At 47.8% G+C, this 14,429-nt stretch overlaps 1 protein-coding gene across 1 annotated transcript in view; it reads left to right on the forward strand.

Annotated features, from left to right (window-relative positions):
* Positions 1-14,429, forward strand: part of LOC115079728 (sphingomyelin phosphodiesterase 5-like) — a 61,674-nt gene that overhangs the window by 38,339 nt on the left and 8,906 nt on the right. The window contains exons 5-6 of the mRNA XM_029583519.1: positions 3,626-3,689; positions 6,728-6,883. Of these exons, the coding sequence (XP_029439379.1) occupies positions 3,626-3,689; positions 6,728-6,878 (215 nt within the window). The 3' untranslated portion in view covers positions 6,879-6,883. The remainder of the gene's footprint in view (positions 1-3,625; positions 3,690-6,727; positions 6,884-14,429) is intronic.

Consider the following 14,429-nt stretch of genomic DNA (forward strand, 5'->3'; position numbering starts at 1 on the left):
GATGGTAGTATACTCCTATCATTATACTCTTACCCAACACATATGGGATTTCTACCCATATAGATTCTACTGAGCATTTACTCTCTTGTATGATCTTTATCCTGTTGGACTCTATACCCTCCCGGACATAAAGTGCCACACCCCCACCAAGTTGATCCTCCCTATCATTGCGATATAATTTGTACCCTGATATAGCACTGTCCCATTGGTTATCCTCCTTCCACCAAGTCTCTGTGATGCCAATTATGTCAATCTCATCATTTGCTGCTATACACTCTAACTCTCCCATCTTACTTCTTAGACTTCTGGCATTGGCATACAGACATTTCAAAGTGTGGTTTTTGCTTGTTTCTATTAACAACCTTCTTTTCAGTTGATATGGATAATTTGGAGATCTTTAGCCCAGGTGATTCTTTACTTATAGGCACATGTCTACTTTTAATTTTATTGGAACATCTCTGTTGGGATGCCCTAACTCTCCTGTTTCATTAGTATCCTTCAAGGATACATTCCTCCGAACCATGCACTGTTGAGTGACTGTTGGCTTTCCCCCTTGTTTTAGTTTAAAAGCTGCTCTGTCTCCTTTTTTAAAGTTAGTGTCAGCAGCCTGGTTCCATTTTGCTTAAGGTGGATCCCATCCTTTCGGAAGAGACTCCCCCTTCCCCAAAAGGTTCCCCAGTTCCTTACAAAGCTGAATCCCTCTTTCCTGCACCTTTGTCTCACCATGCTTTGAGACTCTGGAGCTCTGCCTGCCTCTGGGGACCTGCTCGTGGAACAGGGAGCATTTCAGAGAATGCCACCCACAAGGTTCTGGATTTCAGCTTTCTACATAAAATCCTACATTTGGCTTCCAGAACCTCCTTCCCACATTTTCCAATGTCGTTGGTGCCCACATGTACCACGACAGCTGGCTCCTCCCCAGCACTGTATTATCTAGGAGACGTGTGAGGTCCGCCACTTTTGCACCAGGCAGGCAAGTTACCAGGCGGTCCTCACGTCCACCAGCCACCCAGCTATCTACATTTCTAATAATCAAATCAGCAACTATGACGGCCAACCTAACCCTTCCCTCCTGGGCAGTAGCCCTGGGAGATTTGTCCTCAGTGCGAGAGGAAGGACAATGCATCACCTGGAGAGCAGGTCCTTGCTACAGGATCACTTCCTGCTACACCAGGGTGATGTTCTCCTACTGGGAGATCTTTCTGATCCAAGGCAGCACCAGGGCTTCCAGAGTGGATTTGGGACTTGGCTACTATGTCCCTGATTGTCTCATCTGTCTCATCTCCTCCAGGTCTGCCATTCTAGCCTCCAGAGATTGGTCTCATTCTCTGAGAGCCATTCTCTCTTTGCACCGAGTGCACACATACAATCTCTCACCGGCTGGTAAAAAATCATACAAGTGATAATCGATGCAAAAGACTGGGAAGCCCCTCTCTTGCTGCTGGACTGCTGCCTTCATCTTAATTTTGTTGAGGTCCTAGTTAAGTTTAGGTTTTTAAGGGAGTGGGAATTAGAGTACTTTAATTGTATAGTTGTATTCACTAATTAATCTGCTAGTGACCTACAAAGGGATGATTAAAATCTCAATAAGGGCTGGTGGTTTAGTATGAATTAGAAAAGAGCCTGATAGATTTTTACTGAGAAAGTGTTTCTTGCCTAAAAGTCAAGCGTTGAGCTAGGGGTGGGTGGGAGGGAAAGACAGATACTAGAATTAACTCCCTTTGGTTTGCTTATTATCTCAGAAACACACAAACTCTAAAGAATATATCCCACTATTAAACCTCTCTCCAAACTTTTTAAAGTCCAAGTATTTCCAAAACTGTACTTACCAGTCCTCTTCAACCACCATTAATTTGATCTTAACTCAAAGGATTGAGAGGTTTGAGATTTGCGTGCCGAGCATCTCGTGCTTCCAGTTCTCTTCTACTGCAAAGGGTGCGGGGCCTCTGGAAGCTGGGGCTGTGGAAGTCAATCCCTGGATCAGTTGCTGTGACCTCTGGACTCCTCTCCTGGGGGATGCTGGGAGCAGTATGCAGATGAGACTTCTGTCTCTTACTCCAAATCCTGTTTTTACTGTGTGCTTAGAATTTCACCTCCAATACTGTACCTTTCCCTTTGTACTCTAAATGCATTTCTTTGCATAGTTTAGCAGATTAGTATATTTAAGATGCTAAAAAAAATGGTGAACTGTGCTGTTCATTTTTTTTTTTTACTGGGAATGGCTCTTCGCATAAAGACTTTAACATGGAATGAAGTGTAACTCAATCATCTCAAATGCCCTGTAGGTCTGAGTCAAAACACAGCAGAGAACACCAAATCCAATGAAGGCAAACCCCATGGAAAACGTAAGCCAGTAAGCAGAACAGACATCCCACCCAACTAGCATTGAAGCTGCAGACATGTCCTTCTTCTACTCTGCTGCTCACTTCAGTTGCTGCTAGTATCAGTCCAGCATTGCAGAAGCCATGGTCAGAGCAATGTCAGCAGTCGGGTCACTCCAATACTGACAGGCTCCAGGAGTACCGAACACGTTGCTGAGTCCGGGGGCTCCTTCTCCCTCCCTCCTTTGCTTTATTCACAGAAACAGAAAATCAAACACATGAACAATACTCAAATAATTCACTGGTACTGGAGCTCCAAATGTGACTGGGTGCTCTGCTGCTGCCCAACTTTACCAAGCCTCTTCAAACTGAGGCAGACGTTCAAAGCACCAGAGAAAATCAGTGGTTTCAGATTGCCGAGGCCTGCAAGGCAGGTACTACAATAGTGACACCACCTGTCCCAGACATCCATAGACACGACCTTCAGCTACAACAATTAGGGATTCAAACTGGGCTAACCACCAAAGACAGCGACCTTCACTCTGCTCTGCTTGGATATCTTGGCTCCCCCACTCCTCATCTTTTCAGAGAACTCCCTCCTCCTCCATTCCAGTCTTTCCCCCTCTTCAATCCTTTCCTCCCCATTCCCTCCATAGGGGTTTACAGTTAGGCTGCTGGAAAGTAAATGATATCAGATTTGCACTGCAAGGCCCATGCAGCAGTAACGCAGCGGCACCATAACCTCGGGATTTACCCTTGCACCTTGCTATGCTGTGTGACTGCTTGGGTAGGTGGTTTGAGTGAAAATACTGGGGGGGGGGGGGATAGAAGACTAGATGGAATAGTTTGAGGGATGATGGGGATGAGAGAAGCCTGGAAGGTGTGGTTTGCATGATGATGGGGGTGAGAGAAGCCTGGAAGGTGTGGTTTGAGGGATGATGGGGGTGAGAGAAGCCTGGAAGGTGTGGTTTGAGGGATGATGGGGTGAGAGAAGCCTGGAAGGTGTGGTTTGAGGGATGATGGGGATGAGAGAAGCCTGGAAGGTGTGGTTTGAGGGATGATGGGGTGAGAGAAGCCTGGAAGGTGTGGTTTGAGGGATGATGGGGATGAGAGAAGCCTGGGTGGAGTGGTTTGAGGGATGATGGGGGTGAGAGAAGCCTGGATGGAGTGGTTTGATTGGTGATGGGAGGGAGAGAAGCTTGGGAGGTGTAGTTTGAGTAGTGGTAGGAGGGAGAGACGTGCTCTTTATCTCTCTCTCTGTCTTTGCCTTGGGCTATGATATCTGATCTGTTGTGTGTTCACAGGTACTCTACTGCGACCATTGATACTTTATGATGATGTCATGGTGACACCAGAAAGCATGAAAAGGTAAAAAGATATTTTTCGTCTCCTGTGGGAAATGTGTAAAGGCCACATTTGAGTCCTCTCCAGTGAACAAGGAGTGGGACGCCTGGTGTGTTGATCTCCACTGATGAGAAGAAAGGACTGTGTGTGAACAAATTTATTAAAGAGTCAATATAAGTGTGTATAAATACATCAGTTTATCAAAACTCACGCCTAACAACTGTAAAGCAAGTTTGCGCTTATAAATGGTGTTTTCCGTAGTTAGGGTGAATTAGCCATTATGTGTGGCTGCTGTCGTTCGGCGACACTGAATGGGCTTGTCTCTCCTAGCTACTAGAAATTTGAGTTTTACTGAGCATGTACAGAAGTTCGCAGACAGGCTGGAGCCTCTTCAGTCACAATTATTAGGAACATAGATAGCAGGGTAGCTGGTGGACGTGAGGATCGCCTGGTAACATGCCTATCTCGTGCGAAGGTGGCGGACCTCACGCGTCACCTAGATAGGATTATAGACAGTGCTGGGGAGGAGCTGGCTGTCGTGGTACATGTGGGCACCAACGACATAGGAAAATGTGGGAGGGAGGTTCTGGAAGCCAAATTTAGGCTCTTAGGTAGAAAGATTAAATCCAGAACCTCCAGGGTAGCATTCTCTGAAATGCTCCCTGTTCCACGTGCAGGTCACCAGAGGCAGGCAGAGCTCCAGAGTCTGGATGGAGTGGTTTGAGTGTGATGGGAGGGAGAGAAGCTTGGGAGGTGTGGTTTGAGTGGTGGTAGGGGGGAGAGAGGTCTGGGTGGAGAGGTTTGAGTAGTGATGGGAGGGAGAGAAGCTTGGGAGGTGTGGTTTGAGTGGTGGTAGGGGGGAGAGAAGTCTGGGTGCAGTGGGATGGGGGGGGAGGGAGAGAAGCCTGGATGGAGTGGTTTGAGTGGTGATGGGAGGGAGAGAAGCTTGGGAGGTGTGGTTTGAGTGGTGGTAGGGGGAGGGAGAAAAGCCTGGATGGAGTGGTTTGAGTGTGATGGGAGGGAGAGAAGTTTGGGAGGTGTGGTTTGTTTGTTTGTTTATTTATTTATTTATTTATTTAAAACTTTTATATACCGGCATTAGTATGCAAACATCATACCGGTTTACATTGTAACTAAAAGACTGAAAATACAATTAACAGGGCGGGGAAGGGGGAAAGAGTAAATACATAGTGCAGAAAGTATTGAAGAAGAAAAAACATCAACTTTGAACGGTAACAGATGGGTTAATTACAAGAGACTATAAACAATATACAATTTAAGTGTCGCCTATGTGAGGATTGTTCATGAGGGTTGAGAGGAGTGATGGTAGATGGAGACAATTAATCTTGGTAGGCCTGTCGGAAGAGCCAGGTCTTTAGTTTCTTTCTGAACTTAGAGTAGCATGGCTCCAGTCTGAGTGTAGTCGGGAGGGAATTCCATTGTTTGGGGCCTGCAATGGAGAGTGCGCGATCCCTTGTGGCGGAGAGGTGGACTTTTTTGATGGGAGGTATGGATAGAGTCCCTTTGTTGACAGACCGCGTGCGTCGGTCAGAGCGTATGGGGCAAAAGGGTTCATCAAGCCAGTTAGAGTTGTAGGAGTAGATGGTGGTGGTAGGAGGGAGAGAAGTCTGGGTGGAATGGTTTGAGTGATGATGGGGGAAGGGAGAGAAGCCTGGATGGTATGGTTTGAGTGGTATGTGGGAGGGAGAGAAGTCTGGGTGTAATGGTTTGAGTGGTGGTAGGGGGGAGAGAAGTCTGGGTGGAGTGGTTGGAGTGGTGATGGGGGGAGGGGAGAGAAGCCTGGATGGAGTGGTTTGAGTGGTGATGTGGGAGGAGAGACGTCTGGATGGAGTGGTTTGAGTTGGTGATGGGAGGGAGAGAAGCTTGGGAGGTGTAGTTTGAGTGGTGATGGGGGGGGGGGGGGATGGAGAAAAGCCTGGATGGAGTGGTTTGAGTGTGATGGGAGGGAGAGAAGCTTGGGAAGTTTGGTTTGAGTGGTGGAAGGGGGGGAGAAGTCTGGGTGAAATGGTTTGAGTGGTGATGGGGGGAGGAAGAGAAGCCTAGATGGAGTGGTTTGAGTGGTGATGGGAGAGGGAGAGAAGCCTGGGTGGAATGGTTTCAGTGGTAACGGGGGGGACAGAAGAAGCCTGGATGGAGTGATTTGAGTGGTGATGGGAGGGAGAGAAGCTTGGGAGGTGTGGTTTGAGTGGTGATGTGGGAGGAGAGAAGTCTGGGTAGAATGGTTTGAGTGGTAATGGGGGGGAGGGAGAGAAGCCTGGATGGAGTGTTTTGAGTGTGATGGGAGGGAGAGAAGTCTGGGTGGAATGGTTTGTGTGGTGGTAGGGGGGAGAGAAATCTGGGTGGAGTGGTTGGAGTGATGATGGAGGGAGGGAGAGAAGTCTGGGTGGAATGGTTTGAGTGGTAATGGGGGGGGCGAGAGAAGTCTGGATGGAGTGGTTTGAGTGGTGATGGGAGGGAGAGAAGTCTGGGTGGAATGGTTTGAGTGGTGGTAGGGGGGGAGAGAAGTCTGGGTGGAGTGGTTGGAGTGATGATGGAGGGAGGGAGAGAAGTCTGGGTGGAATGGTTTGAGTGGTAATGGGGGGGGGAGAGAAGTCTGGATGGAGTGGTTTGAGTGGTGATGGGAGGGAGAGAAGCTTGGGAGGGGTGGTTTGAGTGGTGATGTGGGGGAGAGAAGTCTGGGTGGAGTAGTTTGAGTGGTGATGGGGGGGGGAGAGAAGCTTGGGAGGTGTGGTTTGAGTGGTGGTAGGAGGGAGAGAAGACTGGGTGGAGTGGTGATGGGGGGAGGGATAGAATCCTGGATGGAGTGGTTTGAGTGGTGATGGGGAGAGGGAGAGAAGCCTGGATGGAGTGGTTTGAATGGTGATGAGAGGGAGAGAAGCTTGGGAGGGGTTGTTTGAGTGGTGATGGGGGGTATGAAGCCTGGGTGGTATCTAGGAGGGAGAGGGCTGGTAGTGATACTGCAGATTGGATGTGACTCTCTCAGAACCAGAGGCTGGTGGAGTTGCTCTCTCACTCTCTCTCCTTCCTTTTATGTGGGTCAGGATTCTGGAGATGGAAGCACACCGGACCCAGTACATTGCTCCCCAGTTAATCGTGATGGTAGTGCTGGTTACCCTGAAACAGGGCCCCCGGGGCCTGGGCGGAGGATTGATTACATTCTGTACCGAGAGGAGACCGTCTCCAGGACCTTAATTACTGTAAGTAACAAAGCACTCACGTATGACTGAAACCACATGGACTCTTATCAAAAGCCTGCCCTGGGATTGGCTAATGCTTAAGTTCCTCTAGGCTAATTAGGAAACAAACAAGTGACTTGGTGTGACTGTCCTGTGGTGCAGTGCTGTCTCTGTATGTGACTGTCCTGTGGTGCAGTGCTGTCTCTGTATGTGACTGTCTCTGTAGCGCAGTGCTGTCTCTGTATGTGACTATCTCTGTAGCGCAATGCTGTCTCTGTATGTGACTGTCTCTGTAGCGCAGTGCTGTCACTGTATGTGACTGTTACTGTACCATAGTGCCCTCCATGTACGATGTCTCTGTAGTGCAGTGCTGTTTCTGTATGTGACTGTCTCTGTATGTGACTGTTAATGTACCATAGTGCCCTCCCTTTGCGATGTCTCTGTAGTGCAGTGCTGTCTCTGTATGTGACTGTTATTGTACCATATTGACCTCCCTGTGCGATGTCTCTGTAGCACAGTGCTGTCTCTGTATGTGACTGTCTCTGTAGCACAGTGCTGTCTCTGTATGTGACTGTCTCTGTATGTGACTGTTATTGTACCATAGTGACCTCCCTGTGCGATGTCTCTGTAGCGCAGTGATTTCTCTGTATGTGACTGTCTCTGTAGTGCAGTGCTGTTGCTGTATGTGACTGTCTCTGTAGCGCAGTGCTTTCTCTGTATGTGACTGTTATTGTACCATAGTGACCTCCATGTGCGATGTCTCTGTAGCGCAGTGCTTTCTCTGTATGTGATTGTCTCTTTAGCACAGTGCTGTTGCTGTATGTGACTGTCTCTGTAGCGCAGTGCTTTCTCTGTATGTGACTGTCTCTGTAACTGTACCATAGTGCCCTCCCTGTGCGATGTCTCTGTAGTGCAGTGCTGTCTCTGTATGTGACTGTCTCTGTAGCGCAGTGCTTTCTCTGTATGTGACTGTCTCTGTATGTGACTGTTACTGTACCATAGTGCCCCCCCCTGTGCGATGTCTCTGTAGTGCAGTGCTGTCTCTGTATGTGACTGTCTCTGTAGCGCAGTGCTGTCTCTGTATGTGACTCTGTTTGTGACTATCCTGTAGCGTAGTGCTGTCGCTGTATGTGACTGTCCTGTAGTGCAGTGCTGTCTCTGTATGTGACTGTCTCTGTAGCACAGTGCTTTCTCTGTATGTGACTGTCTCTGTAGTGCAGTGCTGTTGCTGTATGTGACTGTTACTGTACCATAGTGCCCTCCCTGTGCGATGTCTCTGTAGCACAGTGCTCTCCCTGTATGTGACTGTCTCTGTAGCACAGTGCTGTCCCTGTATGTGACTGTCTCTGTAGCGCAGTGCTGTTTCTGTATGTGACTGTCCTGTAGTGCAGTGCTGTCTCTAGTGCAGTGCTTTCTCTGTATGTGACTGTCTCTGTAGTGCAGTGCTGCCTATGTATGTGACTGTCTCTGGTGCAGTGCTGTCTCTGTATGTGACTCTGTTTGTGACTATCCTGAGGCGCAGTGCTGTCGCTGTATGTGACTGTCCTGTAGTGCAGTGCTGTCTCTGTATGTGACTGTCTCTGTAGCACAGTGCTTTCTCTGTATGTGACTGTCTCTGTAGTGCAGTGCTGTCTCTATATGTGTTACTGTATCATAGTTTGCTCCCTGTGTGACTGTCTCTGTATGTGACTGTCCTGTAGTGCAGTGCTGTCTCCGTATGTGACTGTCTCTGTAGCGCAGTGCTTTCTCTGTATGTGACTGTCTCTGTAGTGCAGTGTTGTCTCTGTATGTGACTGTTACTGTACCATAGTTCGCTCCCTGTGTGACTGTCTCTGTATGTGACTGTCCTGTAGTTCAGTACTATCTCTGTATGTGACTGTCCTGTAGTGCAGTGTTGTCTCTGTATGTGACTGTTACTGTACCATAGTGCGCTTCCTGTGTGACTGTCTCTGTATGTGACTGTCCTGTAGTGCAGTGCTGTCTCCGTATGTGACTGTCTCTGTAGCGCAGTGCTTTCTCTGTATGTGACTGTCTCTGTAGCGCAGTGCTGTCTCTGTATGTGACTGTTACTGTACCATAGTTTGCTCCCTGTGTGACTGTCTCTGTATGTGACTGTCCTGTAGTTCAGTACTGTCTCTGTATGTGACTGTCCTGTAGTGCAGTGTTGTCTCTGTATGTGACTGTTACTGTACCATAGTGCGCTCCCTGTGTGACTGTCTCTGTAGCAAACTGCTGTCTGTCTATGTGACTAAACTTATGTCAGAGTTTCTAGAATTTTGACTATGCACACTGAGCATGCCCAGCACGTGTCCACGAGGGGTCTCTCTTCTGTCTTTTTTCCACGGAGCTGTCATTTTCTTAGTGGACTCGGTCTCACTCACTACGTTTATGCTCATGACGTGCAAATTTTAATTCCCATGAAGAATTCAATAGACGAAACACTTAAACTGACGGCAATGTATCTACCATTGATTAAACAGCTGTTAACGAATATGAAATTGAGTCTAAATGTTGAAAAAACTGAAGTCATATATTTAGGAGAACTAACAGTATTAAACCATCAATTTTGACCCTAGAAGATAACAAAACTAGTCTGGAAATCAGAAATAATGCACGAAACCTAGGCGTGATCATTGTTTCTGAACTCAATTTAAATAGACATATTAATATGAAACTCAAAGAAGGTTACAATAAACTGCAAACACTCAAACATTTAAAACCTTTACTTGATCACAGTTCTCAAGCATAGATTATTGTAATGCACTATTCGTAGGACTTCCACAATCAACAATTCGACCGTTACAAGTACTGCAAAACACTGCAGCACGTGTACTAACCAACACAAAAAAATATGATCACATCACACCGGTTCTGATTTCATTACAACATCGCATTGAATATAAAGCCCTCTGCATCCTACATAGGACAATCTTTGGGGAAGGAACAGAATGGCTAAATTCTTCTATAAGTTTACACCCCCCCCCCAAAGAAACCTCAGATCATGTAATAAGGCTCTCGTATCTATTCCGACAGTAAAATCAGCACATTTAACGCAGGTCAGAAACAGAGCAATCTCTCTCGCGGGACCAAAGATATGGAACGCACTACCTGAAAACCTAAGAATGCAGCAAAATGAAAAAACATTCTAAAAAGACCTGAAAACGTGGCTTTTTTTGCAGAGCCTACAATGAGCAGAACCAGGTGGCATTGCTGGTCGATTTTTATTTTCTTATTTATATTTTAATTTTAATTTTATTTTTATTCTTGATGCACTGTAATTTCCTGATATAGTTAGTAGCCTGTTTTAATGTTTTACTATTGATTTTATGTATAATATAGTAGTTAATATTTGTCTTTTAAAGATTTTATTTTGTATTATTGATCTTATGTTTATTATCATGGATATTTGTAAACTGTTGTGATGGAACCCCTCTAAACGACGGTATATAACATTTTATAAATAAAGAAAGCTTCGTGGTATGGTTGAGCTCATTTGGCTTTTGCCTGGAAAACGTTTTTATGGATTTTCTCGTTTTTTCCGTATCAGTTCGTCGCTGGGTCCATCTTGGTGCCTTCCAGTTATGCCACTAGTCAGGATTTTCGAGGTTTCGCATAAGTTTACTTTCACGGTTGATTCCCCCCATGGTGGCAGTGCTCCAGTGCCCACTGCCCACCACTGCCCACCACTATCATTTCCAACTGCAGCTCCTTTTCTTTTCATTCCATCATAGCCACGTCCAGTTTTCACTGATGTCGATCACTGATCCACTTAAGGTCTGTACCCTCTTCATGGGGGCATCACATGTTGTTTGGGGTTGCTGCTCATGCACCCAAATGACCCAGAAGGGACGTCGGCATTGACTTGATAAGATGGATCAGCTCTTCAGGTTGAGGAAGTCTAAGCCATCGACGGCATCGGCATCAATGGACCTTGGAGCTATACCAATGGACACCGTGCCATTGACATAGGTGGGACAGTCTGTGCCATCGGCGGATAGGGGCACCGGAGACCAATTGTTGTCAATTTCTCCCAGGTTGAGGATGCTGGGTTCATCGTCTTTCGACCTCTGCACTGGAGAAAGACCGGGCCAAACATCGAGGGCAACCTAAGAAGCATCGGCACCAGTCCCCATCTATACACGTTGCCGGACACAAGGATGCACTGGCTTTTGCCACGATGCCCCTAAACTGCCCCATTGGTGAGGAGGGCCTATCCTCTGTTGGTACTGGGGGTCTGTGATGGTCCTCACCGGTCTTGGTGCCAATCTCTGATCCACCTTGGGGTTCCAAGGAAGATCTGGCCACACCTCCTTCCCAGCTGGTGTTGGCATTGGCAAAGTTCGGGGAGGAACTGGAGCATTGAGTCCAGCTGGCGATGGATCGAGCACTGCAGAGCATTGGGCCTATGGCACCAATGGCACTGGAGCCGGTATTGCCCGTTATCCACTGCTGGAGAAGTTCAACATGCTTATCTTTACACTACTGACCCAGCAGGTGCTGGTTCACAGGACTTACAGTACCAGAGGTTGCCATTTGGGCTAGCGTCCGCCCTATGGGTCTTTACAAAATACCTGGCCATGGTGGCGCAGGATTTGAACTGGGAGTTCATTTCTTCCCCTACCTGGATGATTGGCTGGTCAAGAGCACCAGCAGGAGCTGTCAGGTCCATGCGCTTGATCATTCAGGTGTTGGTCACTAGGGTTCATTCTCAACTACCCAAAGTCCGATCTCAGTCTGTCACCTTAATTGATCTTCATAGGAGCCCTGCTAGGCACGGCTTAGGCCAAGGCCTTTCTATTTTGCCATAGGACAGACACCTTGGTGACCATTGTACCAGAGGTTCAACAGAGCCACCAGGTATCGGCCTGATGCGTGTTGAGGTTTTTGGGCCATATGACAGCAGCCATCCATGTCACTCCCTTGGCACGCTTACTCATGCGCAGAGCCCAATGGACCCTGAAGTCACAGTGGTACTAGGCCACTTAGAGCCTCCAGGATTGCATCCATATTACCCCATCTCTCCGGGACTCATTGTCCTGGTGGTGGGTAATTTCCAATCTGGAACAAGGAATTTCCTTTCGGAATCTTCCTACTCAAATCGTGCTAACCACGGATGTATCCACCCTGGGGTGGGGAGCTCATGTGCATGGGCTCGGCACCCAGGGTCTGTGGTCCACGCAGGAACATTCTTGTCTAATCAATTTCCTGGAGCTCAGAGCAATCAGGTACATGCTTTGGGCTTTCAGACATAGGCTGTCCAACAAAGTTGTCATGATCCAAACTGACAAAAAGGTAGCCACATGGTATGTCAACAAGCAGGGAAGCACGGGAGCGTACCTCTTGTGTCAGGAAGCGGTCCATATCTGGGCCCAGGCCCTACCTCATGGGATGGTGCTCAGGGCCATGTACCTAGCCAGGATGGAGAATGTGGTGGCAGACAGGCTGAGGAGCCTTCAGACCCCACGATTGGTCCCTGGGGTCGTAAATAGGATATTCCGCCTCTGAGGAATCCTGGACATAAATCTGTTTAACTTCCCCTGCACCAGGAAGGTGCCTCTGTTCTGCTTCCGGTACAGGTCAGAGGGCATACCAGCCTCAGACACCCTTGCCTGTCATTGGGCATATCCTCTGATTCCCTTATTAGCGAAGACTCTCTTGAAGCTTTGCAAGGACAGAGGGTCCATGATCCTCATAGCTCCTCATTGGCTGAGAAAGGTCTGGTGTCCACTCCTGTGGGAGTTATCCATCCGGAGACTGATCAGTCTGGAGACTTCCCCAGATCTCATCACACAAGATCAGCGGCATCCCAACCTCCAGGCCCTGTGGCTCACAGCCTGGAGGTTGGGATGAACATAAGAATTTGACATACTGGGTCAAACCAAGGGTCCATCAAGCCCAGCATCCTGTTTCCAACAGAGGCCAAACCAGGCCACAAGAAGCTGGCAATTATCCAAACACTAAGAAGATCCCATGCTACTGATGCAATTAATAGCAGTGGCTATTCCCTAAGTAAACTTGATTAAAGCATTTAATGGACTTCTCCTCCAAGAACTTATCCAAACCTTTTTTAAACCCAGCTACACTAACTGCACTAACCACATCCTCTGGCAACAAATTCCAGAGCTTAATTGTGCATTGAGTGAAAAAGAATTTTCTCCAACCGCTTGATCTTTCAGAAGATGTGTCTTGGGTCCTGGTGGCTTCTAGAAAGTCCTATGGACTGTAGTGGAGGAGGTTTCCCATGTGGTGTAAGCAGAAGGCTCTATATCCGTTCTCCTGCCTCACACAAAAACTGTTTGACTACCTTCTACACCAGGGGTGGGCAAGTCTGGTCCTTGAGGGCTGCAAACCAGTCGGGTTTTCAGATACCCCTAATGAATATGCATGAAATAGATTTGCATACAACTGAGGCAGTGTGTATGCAGGTCTCTCTCATGCATATTCATTAAGGATATCCTGAAAACCCGACTGGTTTGCAGCCCTCGAGGACCGGAATTGCCCACCCCTGTTCTACACCTATCTGAGGCTGGCTTTAAAACCAACTTCGTTAGAGTTCATCTGAGTGCAACTGGTGCTTACCACCACGGTGTAGATGGTTTGCCCATCTCTGCACAGCCTATAGTTGTATGCTGCATGTGGGGCCTGCTTCAGTTGAAGCCTCCTCTAAGGCCTCCTCCTGTGTCTTGGGACCTCAATGTGGTGCTAGCTCAGCTGATGAAAGCTGCTTTTGAGCCGCTGCACACCTGTGATCTGAAGTACCCGTCCTGGAAGGTCATATTTTTGGTGGTGGTCACCTCAGTGCACAGGGTCAGCGAGCTCCAGGCTTTAGTGACTTATCCACCTTTAAGTACGTTTTTTATCTTGACAGATGGTCTTGTGTACGCATCCGAAGTTCCTGCCTAAGGTGATGACAGATTTCCATCTTCAGGTCAATCATCCTGCCAGCATTCTTTCCCAGGCCCCATTTGAACCAAGCGAGCCTTATCCTTCTACCTGGAGCCAACAGAAGCCCATAGACAGTCCACCCAACTTTTTGTTTCTTTTGATAAGAATAGGTTGGGCCTTGCCATTGCAAAAACAGACAATATCCAGTTGGTTAGCAGATTGCATCTTCTTCTGTTATGCCCAGGCGGGACTGCATCTTGGGGGTCATGTCAAGGCTCATTCTGTCAGAGCCATGGCGACATCTGTGGCCACTTACAAGCAATTCCCATGGAGGAGATCTGCAAGGCTGCGACGTGGAGTTCTCTCCACACATTCGCATCCCTCTACTGTCTGGCCAGGAATGGCTGAAGCGACAGCAGGTTCAGCCAGTCTGTCCTCCAGAACCTGTTTGAGGTGTAGAACCCAACTCTCCCAACCTAGGGCCTGTTGTTTGTGTTCAGGCTGCCTCTCCCTGTATCAACAGCGCCGGTATTATTGTGCTCATTGGCATCTGGTTAGGTGTCTGTTGATCTCCTTTTGTGTTGGAGAGCATGAGTGAGGGCTATCATCCTGTTTGTCCTTGGAGAAAGCAGAGTTGCTTACTTGTAGCAGGTGTTCTCCGAGGAAAGCAGGATGTGGGTCT

Source organism: Rhinatrema bivittatum, chromosome 1, assembly GCF_901001135.1.
Source record: "Rhinatrema bivittatum chromosome 1, aRhiBiv1.1, whole genome shotgun sequence".
NCBI lineage: Eukaryota > Metazoa > Chordata > Amphibia > Gymnophiona > Rhinatrematidae > Rhinatrema > Rhinatrema bivittatum.